The 14,599-nt window shown below is 43.2% G+C and overlaps 1 protein-coding gene across 1 annotated transcript in view; it reads right to left on the bottom strand.

Annotated features, from left to right (window-relative positions):
* Window positions 1–6,408: 6,408 nt before the first annotated feature.
* The window catches only part of LOC141141321 (supwaprin-a-like), a 70,446-nt gene continuing 62,255 nt past the window's right edge, over window positions 6,409–14,599 (bottom strand). The window contains exon 4 of the mRNA XM_073628995.1: window positions 6,409–6,541. Coding sequence (XP_073485096.1) covers window positions 6,528–6,541 — 14 coding nt within the window. The 3' untranslated portion in view covers window positions 6,409–6,527. The remainder of the gene's footprint in view (window positions 6,542–14,599) is intronic.

Genomic DNA, 14,599 nt, shown 5'->3' on the forward strand with positions numbered 1-14,599 from the left:
GATGTCATAGTCTCGGGGCATGCTGGGACTGTGACGTCATAAGGGGGCGGGGTCACCGCCTATATAAGTCATTGAGCAGCGCTCAGACAGTATTACAGTGGGAGAGAGCATCGTGTTAACATCTTAACTTCTTAAGAAAAGAAGAGGGAAGAAGACAACGTAGAAGACCGGGCCACCGCTAGCAAAAGAGTAGCAGAAGATAGCAGAGAGAGCAGAGAAGAACAGTACACCGGGAGAAGACGCCGGAGAGAACGGAGAAGAACCGTACACCGAGAGAAGAGGCCGGAGAGACCCTCAAAGTCAGAAGAAGACCCCCGAAGTCGGAAAAAGACCCCAGAGATTACTTAAAAAACCTGTGTAGTGTGTTTTTTTTTTTTTAACACTTTTTTTCCCTAGGTGAATGGGTAGGGGTGCGATGTACCCCATACTCATTCACATAGGGTGGGGGGCCAGGATCTGGGGGCCCCCTTATTAAAGGGGGCTCCCGGATTCCGATAAGCCCCTCACCCGCAGACCCCGACAACCAATGGCCAGGGTTGTCGGGAAGAGACCCTAGTCCTCATCAACATGGGGACAAGGTGCTTTGAGGTGGGGGGCCGCAGGGCGCCCCCTCCCCCAAAGCACCCACCCCCCATGTTGAGGGCATGCAGCCTGGTACAGTTCAGGAGGGGGGGCGCTCGCTCGTCCCCACACCCTTTCCTGACCGACCGGGCTGCGTGCTCGGATAAGGGTCTAGTATGGATTTTTTGGGGGCCCCATGCTGTTTTTTCGGCGTAGGGGGTTCCCCTTAAAATCCATACTAGACCGAAGGGCCTGGCATTCGCCCAGAGGGGAATTCCCTCTCGTGCCCGCCGCAGTAGGAAAATGTGTTTTTGCTATTGCAGCCAGCGCGAAATGTACAGTACCCTGTTGCCGAGAACAAGATTCTCGTGGCTGCGTACTGTAGTTTTTACAAAAGTCCAGTGGTTTTGTGTACACACGATCGGACTTTGCTCCATCAGACTTTTGTTGCCGGAAAGTTTGTGCGTTCGCACAGCCAACAAAAGTCCGATGGAAGCAGAAAAAGTTTGTCCGATGGAGCGTACACACGGTCGGTTGTTGCTCCAAAACAGCTAATTTGCATGTTTGTTGTCAAAAAGTCCGATTGTGTGTACAGGCCTATAGACTTTCACGGAGTTCGTGTTTGAACTAATTTTTTGTTTGTTCGCATGTTCCGGATGCGAACTGAACTGGGGTGTTCGGCTCTTCCCTAATTGCCACTAGATGACACAAACTATCATAAGAAATAAGCATGCTCCTCAGAGCCATCTAGTGGCCATAATGTGGTATTTTTTGCATTCACATATTCGTATTGCAGACTATAGCTTTTAGCCTTTTAGCCTTCATTTACAAGCAGCTTTGATGTTTTGTTTATACACGTTTGTTATAAATATACCCATAAGTGATCTAATTATTGGTCATTGGAATATTATGGAATGTATGTAGGATCCCTCAAACCTGGGCTTTGCCCATTGACACAACCTAGAACCTGGAGTTCTACCTAGAGTTCTACAATATATATATACACATATTGAGGAACCGATTGTATTCACAAATTCAAAGACAGACAGACAGACTGCAGAGAGAATTCAGTCCCATAAGATGCATCAAGGATTTTATATAGTAAGAGCCCATTCATACAGGGGCAACATGGCTTCCAGCGCGACTTTGGGAGGCAACTTGCACACGACTATGAATCACAGCGCGACCTGGGGTGACTTCAGCGCGACTTACAACATGACTTGAAGTCGCCTCCAGGACAGGGAGCTAAACATACCAGGCTCTTAGGTCTGGTATGGATGTTAAGGGGAACCCCTTACGCTGAAAAAACGGCATGGGGGATCCCCCCAAAATCCATACTAGACCCTTATCTGAGCATGCAGCTCGGCCGGTCAGGAGAGGGGGTGGGAATGAGCGAGCGTCCCCCCTCCTGAAATGTACCAGACCGCATGCCCTCAACATGGGGGGTGGGTGCTTTGGGGAAGGGGGGCACCCTGGCCATTGGTTGTCGGGGGCTTTAATATAGGGGGCCCCCAGATCCCGGCCCCCCACCCTATGTGAATGAGTATGGGGTACATCATACCCCTACCCATTCACCTGGGGGAAAAAAGTGTCAATAAAAAAACACACTACACAGGTTTTTAAAGTAATTTATTATGCAACTCCGGGGGTCTTCTTCTGACTTCGGGGGTCTCTTCCGACTTCTCTGCTCTCTCCAGCCTCTTCTCCTCTCCCTCCGGCCTCTTCTCCTGGCGTCCGGTTCTTCTCCCGCTCTCTGGTTCTTCTCCCACTCTCCAGATCTTCTGCCGGGCTCCTCCGCTATTTTCTGCTCTTTTTCCGCTCTTTTGCTAGCGGTGGCCCGGTTTCTCCCGCTGTAATGCCGTCTACACAGTGCGCTATGACTTGTATAGGCATGGTCACCTGGGTATGTCACCCGGTGACCCTGCCCCTTATGATGTCACAGTCCCATCATGCCCTGGGACTGTGAGGTCATAAGGGGTGGGGTCACCAGGTGACATCACCCGGTGACCACGCCCCATGCCTATATAAGTCGTTGCGCACCGCATCCCCACCCCCTTTCCTGACCGGCCGGGCTGCGTGCTTGGATAAGGGTCTGGTATGAATTTTGGGGGGACCCCCACGCCTGTTTTCTCGGCATAGGGGGTTCCCCTTAAAATCCATACCAGACCTAAGGGCCTGGTATGCTCTTGGAAGGGAACCCATGCTGGTTTTTTATTTAAAATTTGGCATGGAGTTCCCCCTCATGATTCATACCAAACACATGTCAGTATTGCTTGTCGCTCATTGGTAAAGGAAAAAAATGTGATATGTTCGGCACTGGCATACTGCGGTCATTCTTCCTGGGTAAATTCTTTTCTTTTTCCTGAAAAGTTGCCTTACTATGAACGGGGATTCGACTTGGAGGTGACTTCCATTGAAATCAATGGGTACAAGTCGCCTAAAAGTCGGATTGAAGTAGTACAGGAACCTTTTCTGAAGTCGGAGCGACTGCAGTAGTGTGCTATAAGACAGATCCATTCACTTACAGTTTTTCATGTAGCGCGACTTGAGGCGACTAGGGGTAACTTGGGGCGACTTTAAGTCGGATCCAAAGTTGCCCCTGTGTGAATGGGGCCTAAGGAGAATTAGCAGACGTTAGATACACCTTTACATATAAGAAGATCATTATCCACCGATGTTTTGTTGAGTGTTGACTCTAAACATTCACCATAGGCCTCCTTAAAAAGAAGGTTACATGGTTCCCCCACCTATTTTACCTCCATGGTCAGTGGTGGGATCTCTCCAAAACCTCCATTTAAAACAGCATCATCTACTGTATGTACAATTGTTGTTACCTTATTTTTGATTTGCTCTATATTAATCACTTGACCTCCAGAAGGTTTTTACCCTCTTCATGATGAGGGCATTTTTTGCTATTCAGCACTGTGCTAGTTTCACCATCGTGCAACGCTGTACCCAAATAAAATTTATATAATTTTTTCAAATAGAGCTTTCTTATGGTATTTCATTACCACTGTTTTTTTTTATTTTTTCCTATATAAACAAAAAAATACTGAAAAATTTGAAAAAAATATATGTTTTTCTCTTATATTTAAGGCAAAACATATTCTGCTACATTTCTTTGGTGAAAATACACAAAATCAGTGATTTTTATTTAGTTTGTGTGAAAGTTATAGCGTCTACAAACTATGGTATACTGTATATATCTTTGAAAATTGATCAATTCTGATGCCCTGACAAGCAGGGATGAGCCAAACGCCTCCTATTCAGCAGCAGAACATGCGAACAGGCAAAAAATTTGGCAGAACGCACGAAGACCGTTAGTCTATGGGACACGAACATGAATAATCAAAAGTGCTCATTTAAAAGGCTTATATGCAAGTTCTTGTCATAAAAAGGGTTTGGGGACCCGGGTCCTGCCCCAGGGGACATGTATCAATGCAAAAAATTTTTTTTAAATACGGACATTTTTTCAGGGGCAGTGATTTTTTTAATGCTTAAAGTAAAACAATAAAAATGAAATATTCCTTTAAATATCATGCCTGGGGGGTGTCTATAGTATGCCTGTAAAGTGGCACATTTTTCCCGTGTTTAGAACAGTACCACAGCAAAATTAAATTTCTAAAGGAAAATTGTCATTTAAAACTGATCGCAGCTGTAATGAATTGTTAAGTCTCAGCAATATAGATAAAACTCATTGAAAAAAAGAGCATGGGATCCCCCCTCAGTCCATTACCAGGCCCTTTGGGTCTGGTATAATAAAGGGGAACCCCGAACCAAAATTTAAAAAAAAATTGCGTGGGGGTCCCCCTAAAATCCATACCAGGCCCTTCGGGTCTGATATGGAAATAAAGGGGAACCCTGCGCCAAATAAAAAAAAATGGCATAGGGGTCACCCTCAAAATCTATCCCAGAACCTTGTCCAAGCATGCAACCTGGCAGGCTGCAGGAAAAGAGGGGGGACAAGAAAGCACCCCCTCCTGAACCTTACCCGGCCACATGCCCTCAACATGGGGAGGGTGCTTTGGGGTAGCTCCCCAAAGTACCTTGTACCCATGTTGAAACCATGAACCAGATTGAGACATAAGTACAGTTAAATCACACTTGTTTATTAATAAAAATAAAAAGGTAAATAGAGTAAGCATAGTCAAAGCATAACCAGAGTCCAGTAACCGGATCAGGTAGTCAGCCAGGCCAGAAGTCAGGGATCCAAGTGGAGGAACAGCAAGCAGGATAAGGAGCCAGAAGGGATAACAGCAAGCCAGTCTTTAAACAGGAATGCAGGAGATGGTTTGTTGTGATGTGACCAAGGCGAAGGCAGGAAAGAAGTGAGCTGGACGTCTTTAAGTAGGCGGGACTGACGAGCAGATCCACTATAGCTTGTTAACTGTGGAGAGAGAAGAGAGCTGGCAATTAGCCGACAGCTGAGCGGCCAGCTCAGAGAAGAAAGGGCTGAGCCAGCCCTGACAGATGGGGACAAGGATCTCATCCCCACAAACCTTGCCCGGTGGTTGTGGGGGTCTGTGGGCAGGGGGCTTATCGGAATCTGGAAGTCCCCTTTAACAAGAGGACCCCCAGATCCCAGCCCCCTCTGTGTGAAATGGTAACGGGTTTGTTGTACTCCTACCATTTCACAAAAAAAGTGTCAAAATGTTAAAAAAAACAAGACACAGCTAGGGACAAGTCCTTTATTAAAAAATAACGAAATAAAAATGTTCCACGGAGTCCATTCATCTTCTTCTATGGCTCTGCCGATGGACCGCTAAAGAAAAAAAAAATCGCCACTGATCCGCCTCCATGGGAGGCACCCGATGTATGACGCTTCAGCGCCGTTGATAGTCCTTATATAACTTTGGGGTTCCCCTTAATATTCATATAACTTTGGGGTTCCCCTTAATATTCATACCAGACCCAAAGGGCCTGGTAATGGACTTGGGGGGGATCCCATGCTCTTTTTTTCAATGAGTTTTATCTATATTGCTGAGACTTAACAATTCATTACAGCCACGATCAGTTTTAAATGACAATTTTTCCTTTAGAAATGTAATTTTGCTGTGGTACTGTTCTAAATGTCATTTTGCTGTGGTACTGTTTTAGGTACGATATTGAAAGAAATATTTAATTTTTATTGTTTTACTAAGCATAAAAAACTTTTTATGACAATAACTTACATATAAGGCTTTAAAATGAACACTTTTGATTTTTCATGTTAGTGTCCCATAGACTTTAATGGTGCTCCAGTAGCTTTCGAATTTGCAATGAACACTGCATATTGTTCGCTGTTTGACGAACAGGCAAACTCCCATTGTTTGAGTCAAACTTACGTTCGACTCGAACATTGAGCTCATTCCTACTGACGACATCTCATTTTTTGAGGCCCTAAAATGCCAGGACAGTACAAATAGCCCCCAAATGACCCCTTTTTGGAAAATTATGAGGGGATCCTACCATTCCTGTGCCCAGGTTCACAGGTCTGTACACCTGCTCTGTCCATTTTGAGTAGTTCCCACTGACCCTGCGCACAGTATCTGGATCTGATCCTGTACTGAGTTCCTGGATCTTCACACCTGCTGTTCTTATTATGAGGGGTTCCCACCATCCCTGTTCTAAATTGCTGGCTTTGCCCCAAGGGGAGTGTTGGAAGAAATTCAGGAACTTGAGATCACACCATTGGACTCCCCAAGTTAAATATCCATTTGGGTTGACAGTTCCTCAAAAATTTGAGGTTGACCATCAGATTCTGCATAGTTGCGTATGCGTAGTTCACACACGTTTGACCCTTTTAGTGAGATGATAATAAAGAGAAAACACACATATATCATGATATGATGCTGGATGACATTTTATTACTCTTATTAGCTATGTGGTCATCTGCACTGTGAATTCCACCTGGACACCAAGGGCTCAGGATGATAGTGTTGGTCTGTCATCGATGGTCTTGTGATGTGTCACACTCCACTGTAGCCTCATTCTGCGAAGGCTAAAAGAATCACATACAATAATCAACAGACAAAAAAACAGAAGTGTTATCAGCAATTGTGAATGTAATAAAGCCTGAAAATTATTGATGATTTGTGTATTTTTCAATATGGCGGAGATCTGAAACTCTGTCAGCTATAAAGTATCTATAGAACATATGGTATTTATTTTAATCATTCTAATGTGCAGGTAATGAAATATTTGTAAAGCCATTCAGACACTAAATGACTTCATAGCATCTAAATCATTCCTTTCATTCCCATCGCTTAGAGAAAAATATGATCTACCAAACTCTGAGATATTTAGATATCTCCAAATCAAAAATTTCTATACACCATTCCTAAAGGGGATACACCATTATCCCAATTATCCATTTTTGAATCAATCTGTACAAAAGATCCATTTGCTAAAGGTACAATTTCATCACTTTATAATCAATTATATGGAGTACCAAATCTTAATAGACCCTCTTACGTTCAGAGGTGGGAGGAGGACCTGGGACGAACTTTAGAAGACACGGACTGGTCTAACATATGGCTCACATCTAAGTCATCTTCACCCAACATCTTAGCACTGGAGACAAATTATAAAGTCCTAACTCGCTGGTACCTTGTACCCGCTAGAGTGGCAAAATATTCACCTAATACCTCAGCTCTTTGTTTTCGAGGATGCCCAGAAATAGGCACATATTTACACATATGGTGGACGTGCCCAGTAATCCAAACCTTCTGGAAGGAAGCCTTCGTGATTGCATCTAAAATATTTAAAAAAATAATACAACCAGATCCATATTTAACTTTACTTAATCTAAAACCGGAATGGTTAACACTCTCTCAATTCAAACTTATGATCCAACTAATAACGGCTGCAAAACAAACAGTGGCCAAGGCATGGAAATCTCCTACATTGGTACTAGCAGAAACAATTCACAGAATGAATAATACAATGTCCCATGCTAAGATGGTAGCCATCGATCAAAATCAAATTCCAAAATTTGAAAAACTTTGGCACCCTTGGATAAAACAACAGTTCCTGTCAAACTTCAATGACTCTGTCCTGTTGCCATGGTAACAGATTAAATGACTTACAAAGACACCCATTCTAAGGCTTCAAAGAGAACTAAAAAGAATAATAAACTGACGAGCGGGACAACCTTGTGGACCATGCCTCTACCTTTCAACCCTTTTTCTTCTTTCTCTTTCCTTTTCTCCACCTTACGATTAAAGCTCATTATCAGAATTTATTTGACCTATATACACTCTCTTTGTAAACAATATGTATAGTAGGTATAAATCATTTAAATACCTACAAAAGTAACTAAGGAAATGATATATATCTTTAATTTAGGTTTACGTGAACCCAATGTTTAATATTTGAAATTTCATGATATTTACCTATATAAACCCTACTGTAAAACAATGAGCTTACTTTATAGATCCTTGTAAACTTACTTTATGTATCTTTATAACATTGTATACTCAATAAACTTCTTTTGACAAGGAAATATTTGTAAAGCTCAGGGGCAGGGACTGTACAGAAGAAACTACTTATCTGTGGTGGGACCTTCCTCCTTTTATTCCTTACTTAAAAGGACATTTCATTTAGTAAGCCTTTAGCTATAGTACACTTTCAGACTTCCAACTTTCCACTATCTCCTGTAGTGCTATCAGCAAGAAGACTTCAAGGGACCCAGGAAATCAACACTCCCAAAAAGTATTGGTTTCCCAGAGAACTTCTGTGGACCATTTCTTAGGATCAGAGCGGTGTTTAGCAGCATGGGTGACAGGAGAGGTAACTATGTACACAGCTTCTTGAGCAGATAGCCCTTTCCTTGAAAAGTGATTTTATAGCAATGGGTTCCTCCCCACTCTCTCACCATCCGCAAGTGATGTGTCCAGCCGCCCTTGAGCCGAATCTGAGAACCAGAAAGCATTGGGAGCCACCAGCGCAGCTGGGAACATCAGCTGCCTCTCCACCTGCGAGCCAACCGCCTTCCCCCAGGAATGGATGAACTTTCTATACCATTTCACATGCGCTGTAATCTCTACAATCTTGTGTGTTTAAAATCGTCTGTCCTATATTAAAATGTTTTTATCACGCTGCACTAAGATGGCGCTGCTCTCTTCTTTGTTTTTTACTGTCTACAGAGCTCCTTTTAAGTAACAACCTCCAGCAGGAAAGTCCCACCCCCAAGCAGTAGTTTATTCTGTAGAGGCCCTGCCCCTGAGTTTTTACCCGTGTTAAGCTCTCAGTATTAATAAAACAAAATATACAGCGCTGTCAAAAAACGTGAAAAAGCATTCAGCACAGCAGTGTGAAATGTGACAATAAAAAAGGAAGAAAAATGTGCAGCGCTATATACAAACTGATGTCGAGAATGATAATTATCGACAATATTGAGAAAAAAAATGATCAAAAAAAATCAAACAAGTGGGCATATTGTCAATGACAAAATAAATAAAAATTAAAGTGACATATAATCAATGTAAAAGATATGAAAATATTGAAAAATACAATAATAAAAATCAATAAAAATGAGTGTCCATATGTGATGATGAGGGACCACATAAGATCATAATAAGTTCCAAAAGTGAGTGATCCAAAACAAATACGTGACAATTACTGGGATCTTGAGCAAACATCAGGGTGAGTAGGGAGTAACATAGAGAATCCACCACCAGAGATACCAGTCTCTTACCAGAAAGGTTGGACTTATGCAGGTATACACCTGATAAGCCAATCAAGCTTGGAAGGTAACCAGGAAGGCACCAATTTGGTTCATATGGATGCAGCCCCTGGGTGGGCGTTCTGAAGTGGTGGGTTCAGCAGGATGAACACAGATTACACACAGAGGCAGGTCAGCCAAATCATGAGTTAAGAGGAAAAATGGGGCACATAGCGTGATTCCATAACGGATATTTAATAAGGTTAAAAACATAAGAATTACACTTACATTTGCCTATGAGAAAACAAGCGCTTAAGAGAGAGACAGTAACTGTGGACCAGCATGGAAAACCGATGCATTTCGCCTAAACAGGCATCATCCGGGGTCGCCCACAATCACTGTCTATATATAGATAAATGAAGCCCCCTAATGAGCAACAGCTCTGGCGTTCGTATGCAGCTAATCTGTGTTTACTTCCGGTTTTGGGCAAGATGGCACCGCCGCGTGCGTTTCAAGCCTCGTTCTGGAAACCAGAAGAACAACCAGGCTGTTATCTAGACTACTTCTGGGTATTGAGACAAGATGGCGTGGCCGCCTGTGTTCCAAGCCTCATTATGATAAGCCGGAACAGGAAGTGACCAAATGTAATAACAAACAGTACAATAGAAAGCACAAGGATGTTAGCAACAGTATTAAGGACATATTTAAAGAAGAACTGATAAACATAACACAAAATGGGCATTAATGTTATGTCTGACATAAATTCAAAAAGCAAAAAAGCAAAAAAAATTATATTTATTATCAAATATAAAAACGGTGGCATCTTAAAGGTGAGCAAATGCTATCTCTAGGGCATAAGGAGAGATACCATACACAATATGAAAAATGAAAAAATTAAATGTATTAAATAATTGTAAATATTCAGAGCTGGTGCTCACAATGGTTGCCAGTATACTGGTATTACAATAGTAAACCTATACAGTAGTACGTATAAACAAAAGTACATATGTATATACAAATGTAGATGATTGTGTGATAGGATAAAATTAGAAATATATTTAAAAATATAATAAAAGAATAAAAATGGGGGTGAGAGAGACAATGGTAAGCACCTAGGATACATGATCAGTATAGAAGTACGTTAGCATTGGTTAATAAAAGCATTAATGTCCCACTCTATATTGAGACCAAAGGGGGAGTAAGTTTGGAGCTGGTATATCCAGTATGTTTCCAAAAGGGAAACCCCCTAGTTTTGGTGCCCCCTCTCCACGGGGGAGTATATTTGTCAATAATGACAAATTGGGAACCTCTAGGGTCTTGACCGTGATGTTTTCTGTAGTGTCTGGGTAGATTATGTTTGGTATCACCACCCTTAATCCTTGAAATGTGTTCTCCTACCCTTACAGAAAATACACGAATAGTGCGTCCCACGTATTGTTTTCCACAAGGGCAGGTAATCATATATAAAACTCACAAATAGTTGCACTATTACAAAAAATGAAAATAGCTGCCAGCATCAAACAGTGTGGTGCACCATGCAAAAAGGTATATAAATGGTAGATAGATGCAGCGCTAGATACAATACGTGACAGGATGACATGCTCACATCCTATATACAATTACATAGTGGTTATTGTAGGTGATGCTCTTAAACTAAAAATGAACAAAATAGGCAAGCAATCACAGATAACTAAAAAATGTCCATAGTGATTTAGAAATTCATTGGCATGTGCAGTGTAGTATTCTTAAAAAAACTTTAAACAAGATAACGAGTGCAGATGATGGTTTCAATTCAGGAAGAAACCCTCATGCATTCGGATCAACATATAGGTGGCAGAAGTGGATACTCTTACCGGAGGAGATAGACATAATCACCATACGGTGGAGTGTCATGCAAGCTTTGGGGATCAAACGATCCCAGGGGTACTGTGCTGGAAGACGCTGCTGGTAGGTTCCATCCAGGACAACCGTGATTGTAGAATAATGTATAAATCCACAGCAGATGGGGGGGTAATTTTCAGAAGAGGCAGGCTACTGGAGAAGACGACTTCCGCCCCATGTGGATTCAATTCGTGAGAGGGAAAGAAAATCTCCACATAGGGCATGAATCGATATAAAAAGTTGTTTTATTTAAAAAAAAGTGCCGTCACACAAATTTGACGGAAAATCCGATCGCTCTGAACGCGGTGACGTAAAACACGTACGTTGGGACTATAAATGGGGCAGTAGCCAATAGCTTTCATCTCTTTATTTATTCTGAGCATGCGTGGCACTTTGTGCGTTGGATTTGCATACACACGATCGGAAATTCCGACAACGGATTTTGTTGTCGGAAAATTTTATAGCTTGCTCTCAAACTTTGTGTGTCGGAAAATCCAATGGAAAATGTGTGATGGAGCCTACACATGGTCGGAATTTCCGACAACAAGGTCCTATCACACATTTTCCGTCGGAAAATCCGACCGTGTGTACGGGGCATTATTCTTATGTTTTTAACCTTATTAAATATTTGTTACGGAATCGCGCTATGTGCTGCATTTTTTTCCTCTTTACTCATGTTTTGGCTGACCTGCCTCTGCATGTAATCTGTGTTCATCCAGCTGAACCCACCACTTCGGAATGCCCACCCAGAGGCTGCATCCATATGAACCAAATTGGTGCCTTCCTGGTTACCTTCCAAGCTTGATTGGCTTATCAGGTGTATACCTCCATAAGTCCAATCTTTCTGGTAAGAGACTGGTATCTCTGGTGGATTCTCTATGTTACTCACTACTCACCCTGATGTTTGCTCAAGATTCCAGTGATTGTCACGTATTTGTTTTAGATCACTCACTTTTGGAACTTATTATGATCTTATGTGGTCCCTCATCATCACATATGGACACTCATTTTTATTGATTTTTATTGAATTTTATTATTGTATTTTTCAATATTTTCATATCTTTTACATTGATTGTATGTTACATTTTTATTTATTATGTCATTGACAATATTCCCATGTGTTTGATTTTTTGATCATTTTATTTTTCTCAATATTGTCAATAATTATCATTCTCGACATCAGTTTGTATCTAGCGCTGCACATTTTTCTTTTTATTGTCACAAGCTTTCAGTATTGCAGGACTCTCCATGCTTCATGAAGCTTTTGGAATTAGCAGCTCATTATCTTTTTCTAGATGGGTGTTTGAAATTAAGGACCACTTATGTGGTTGAGTCTTCCATCTTCTGGTCATATTTTATCTTCTGGGCATATCACATTCCCCAATTAGTGAGCAGTACAGCATGGTGGTGTGCATGTTCCATCTATAAAGTGCTGCTCCAATCAAACACTATTAAAATAATTCAACTAAGGGTTATAATGATGCTGGTGGATAGGGATGAGCTTCGAGTTCGAGTTGAACTCATGTTCGACTCGAACATTGGCTGTTCGCAAGTTCGCCGAACAGCGAACAATTTGGGGTGTTCCCGGCAAATTCGAATGCCACGGAACACCCTTTAAACGTCTATGGGAGAAATCAAAAGTGCTAATTTTAAAGGCTTATATGCAAGTTATTGTCATAAAAAGTGTTTGGGGACCTGGATCCTGCCCCAGGGGACATGGATCAATGCAAAAAAAAAGTTTTAACCACTTGCCGACCGCCTCACGCATATATACGTGAGCAGAATGGCACGGGCAGGCAAAATCACGTACCCATACGTGATTGCCTTCCCGCGGGCGGGGGGTCCGATCGGACCCCACCCGGTGCCAGCGGCGGTCGGCATTTGGCTAGGAGCGATGAGAGACGAGGGGGAGACCATCCGATCGTGGCCCCCCTCGCGATCGCTCCCAGCCAATGAGGAACATCCCCTGCCTGTGTATAGTACACACAGGCAGAGGATGTGATGTCATCTCTCCTCGGCTCGGCAGTTTCCGTTCTAGCGCAGAGGAGAGAAGACATGTAAGTGCACCAACACACACACACAGTAGAACATGCCAGGCATACTTTACACCCCCCGATCGCCCCCCCGATCCCCCCCCAATCACCCCTCCCTGTAACACTGACACCAAGCAGTATTTTTTTTTTTTTCTGATTACTGCAGGGTGTCAGTTAGTGACAGTTACTGTGGTAGGACAGTGAGTGTTACCCCCCTTTAGGTCTAGGGTACCCCCCTAACCCCCCCTAATAAAGTTTTAACCCCTTGATCACTCCCTGTCACCAGTGTCGCTAAGCGATCATTTTTCTGATCGCTGTATTAGTGTCGCTGGTGACGCTAGTTAGGAACGTAAATATTTAGGTTCGCCGTCAGCATTTTATAGCGACAGGGACCCCCATATACTACCTAATAAATGTTTTAACCCCTTGATTGCCCCCTAGTTAACCCTTTCACCACTGATCACCGTATAACCATTACGGGTGACGCTGGTTAGTTCGTTTATTTTTCATAGTGTCAGGGCACCCGCCGTTTATTACCGAATAAAGGTTTAGCCCCCTGATCGCCCGGCGGTGATATGCGTCGCCCCAGGCAGCGTCAGATTAGCGCCAGTACCGCTAACACCCACGCACGCAGCATACGCCTCCCTTAGTGGTATAGTATCTGATCGGATCAATATCTGATCCGATCAGATCTATACTGGCGTCCCCAGCAGTTTAGGGTTCCCAAAAACGCAGTGTTAGCGGGATCAGCCCAGATACCTGCTAGCACCTGCGTTTTGCCCCTCCGCCCGGCCCAGCCCACCCAAGTGCAGTATTGATCGATCACTGTCACTTACAAAACGCTAAACGCATAACTGCAGCATTCGCAGAGTCAGGCCTGATCCCTGCGATCGCTAACAGTTTTTTTGGTAGCGTTTTGGTGAACTGGCAAGCACCAGCCCCAGGCAGCGTCAGGTTAGCAACGGTCGCGCTAACACACACGCACGCACCGTATCCTCCCTTAGTGGTATAGTATCTGAACGCATCAATATCTGATCCGATCAGATCTATAATAGCGTCCCCAGCAGTTTAGGGTTCCCAAAAACGCAGTGTTAGCGGGATCAGCCCAGATACCTGCTAGCACCTGCGTTTTGCCCCTCCGCCCAGCCCAGCCCACCCAAGTGCAGTATCGATCGATCACTGTCACTTACAAAACACTAAACACATAACTGCAGCGTTCGCAGAGTCAGGCCTGATCCCTGCGATCGCTAACAGTTTTTTTGGTAGTGTTTTGGTGAACTGGCAAGCCCCAGGCAGCGTCAGGTTAGCGCCAGTCGCGCTAACACCCACGCACGCACCGTACACCTCCCTTAGTGGTATAGTATCTGATCAGATCAATACCTGATCCGATCAGATCTATACTAGCGTCCCCAGCAGTTAAGGGTTCCCAAAAATGCAGTGTTAGTGGGATCAGCCCAGATACCTGCTAGCACCTGCGTTT

Source organism: Aquarana catesbeiana, linkage group LG04 (genome assembly GCF_042186555.1).
Source record: "Aquarana catesbeiana isolate 2022-GZ linkage group LG04, ASM4218655v1, whole genome shotgun sequence".
Taxonomy (NCBI): domain Eukaryota; kingdom Metazoa; phylum Chordata; class Amphibia; order Anura; family Ranidae; genus Aquarana; species Aquarana catesbeiana.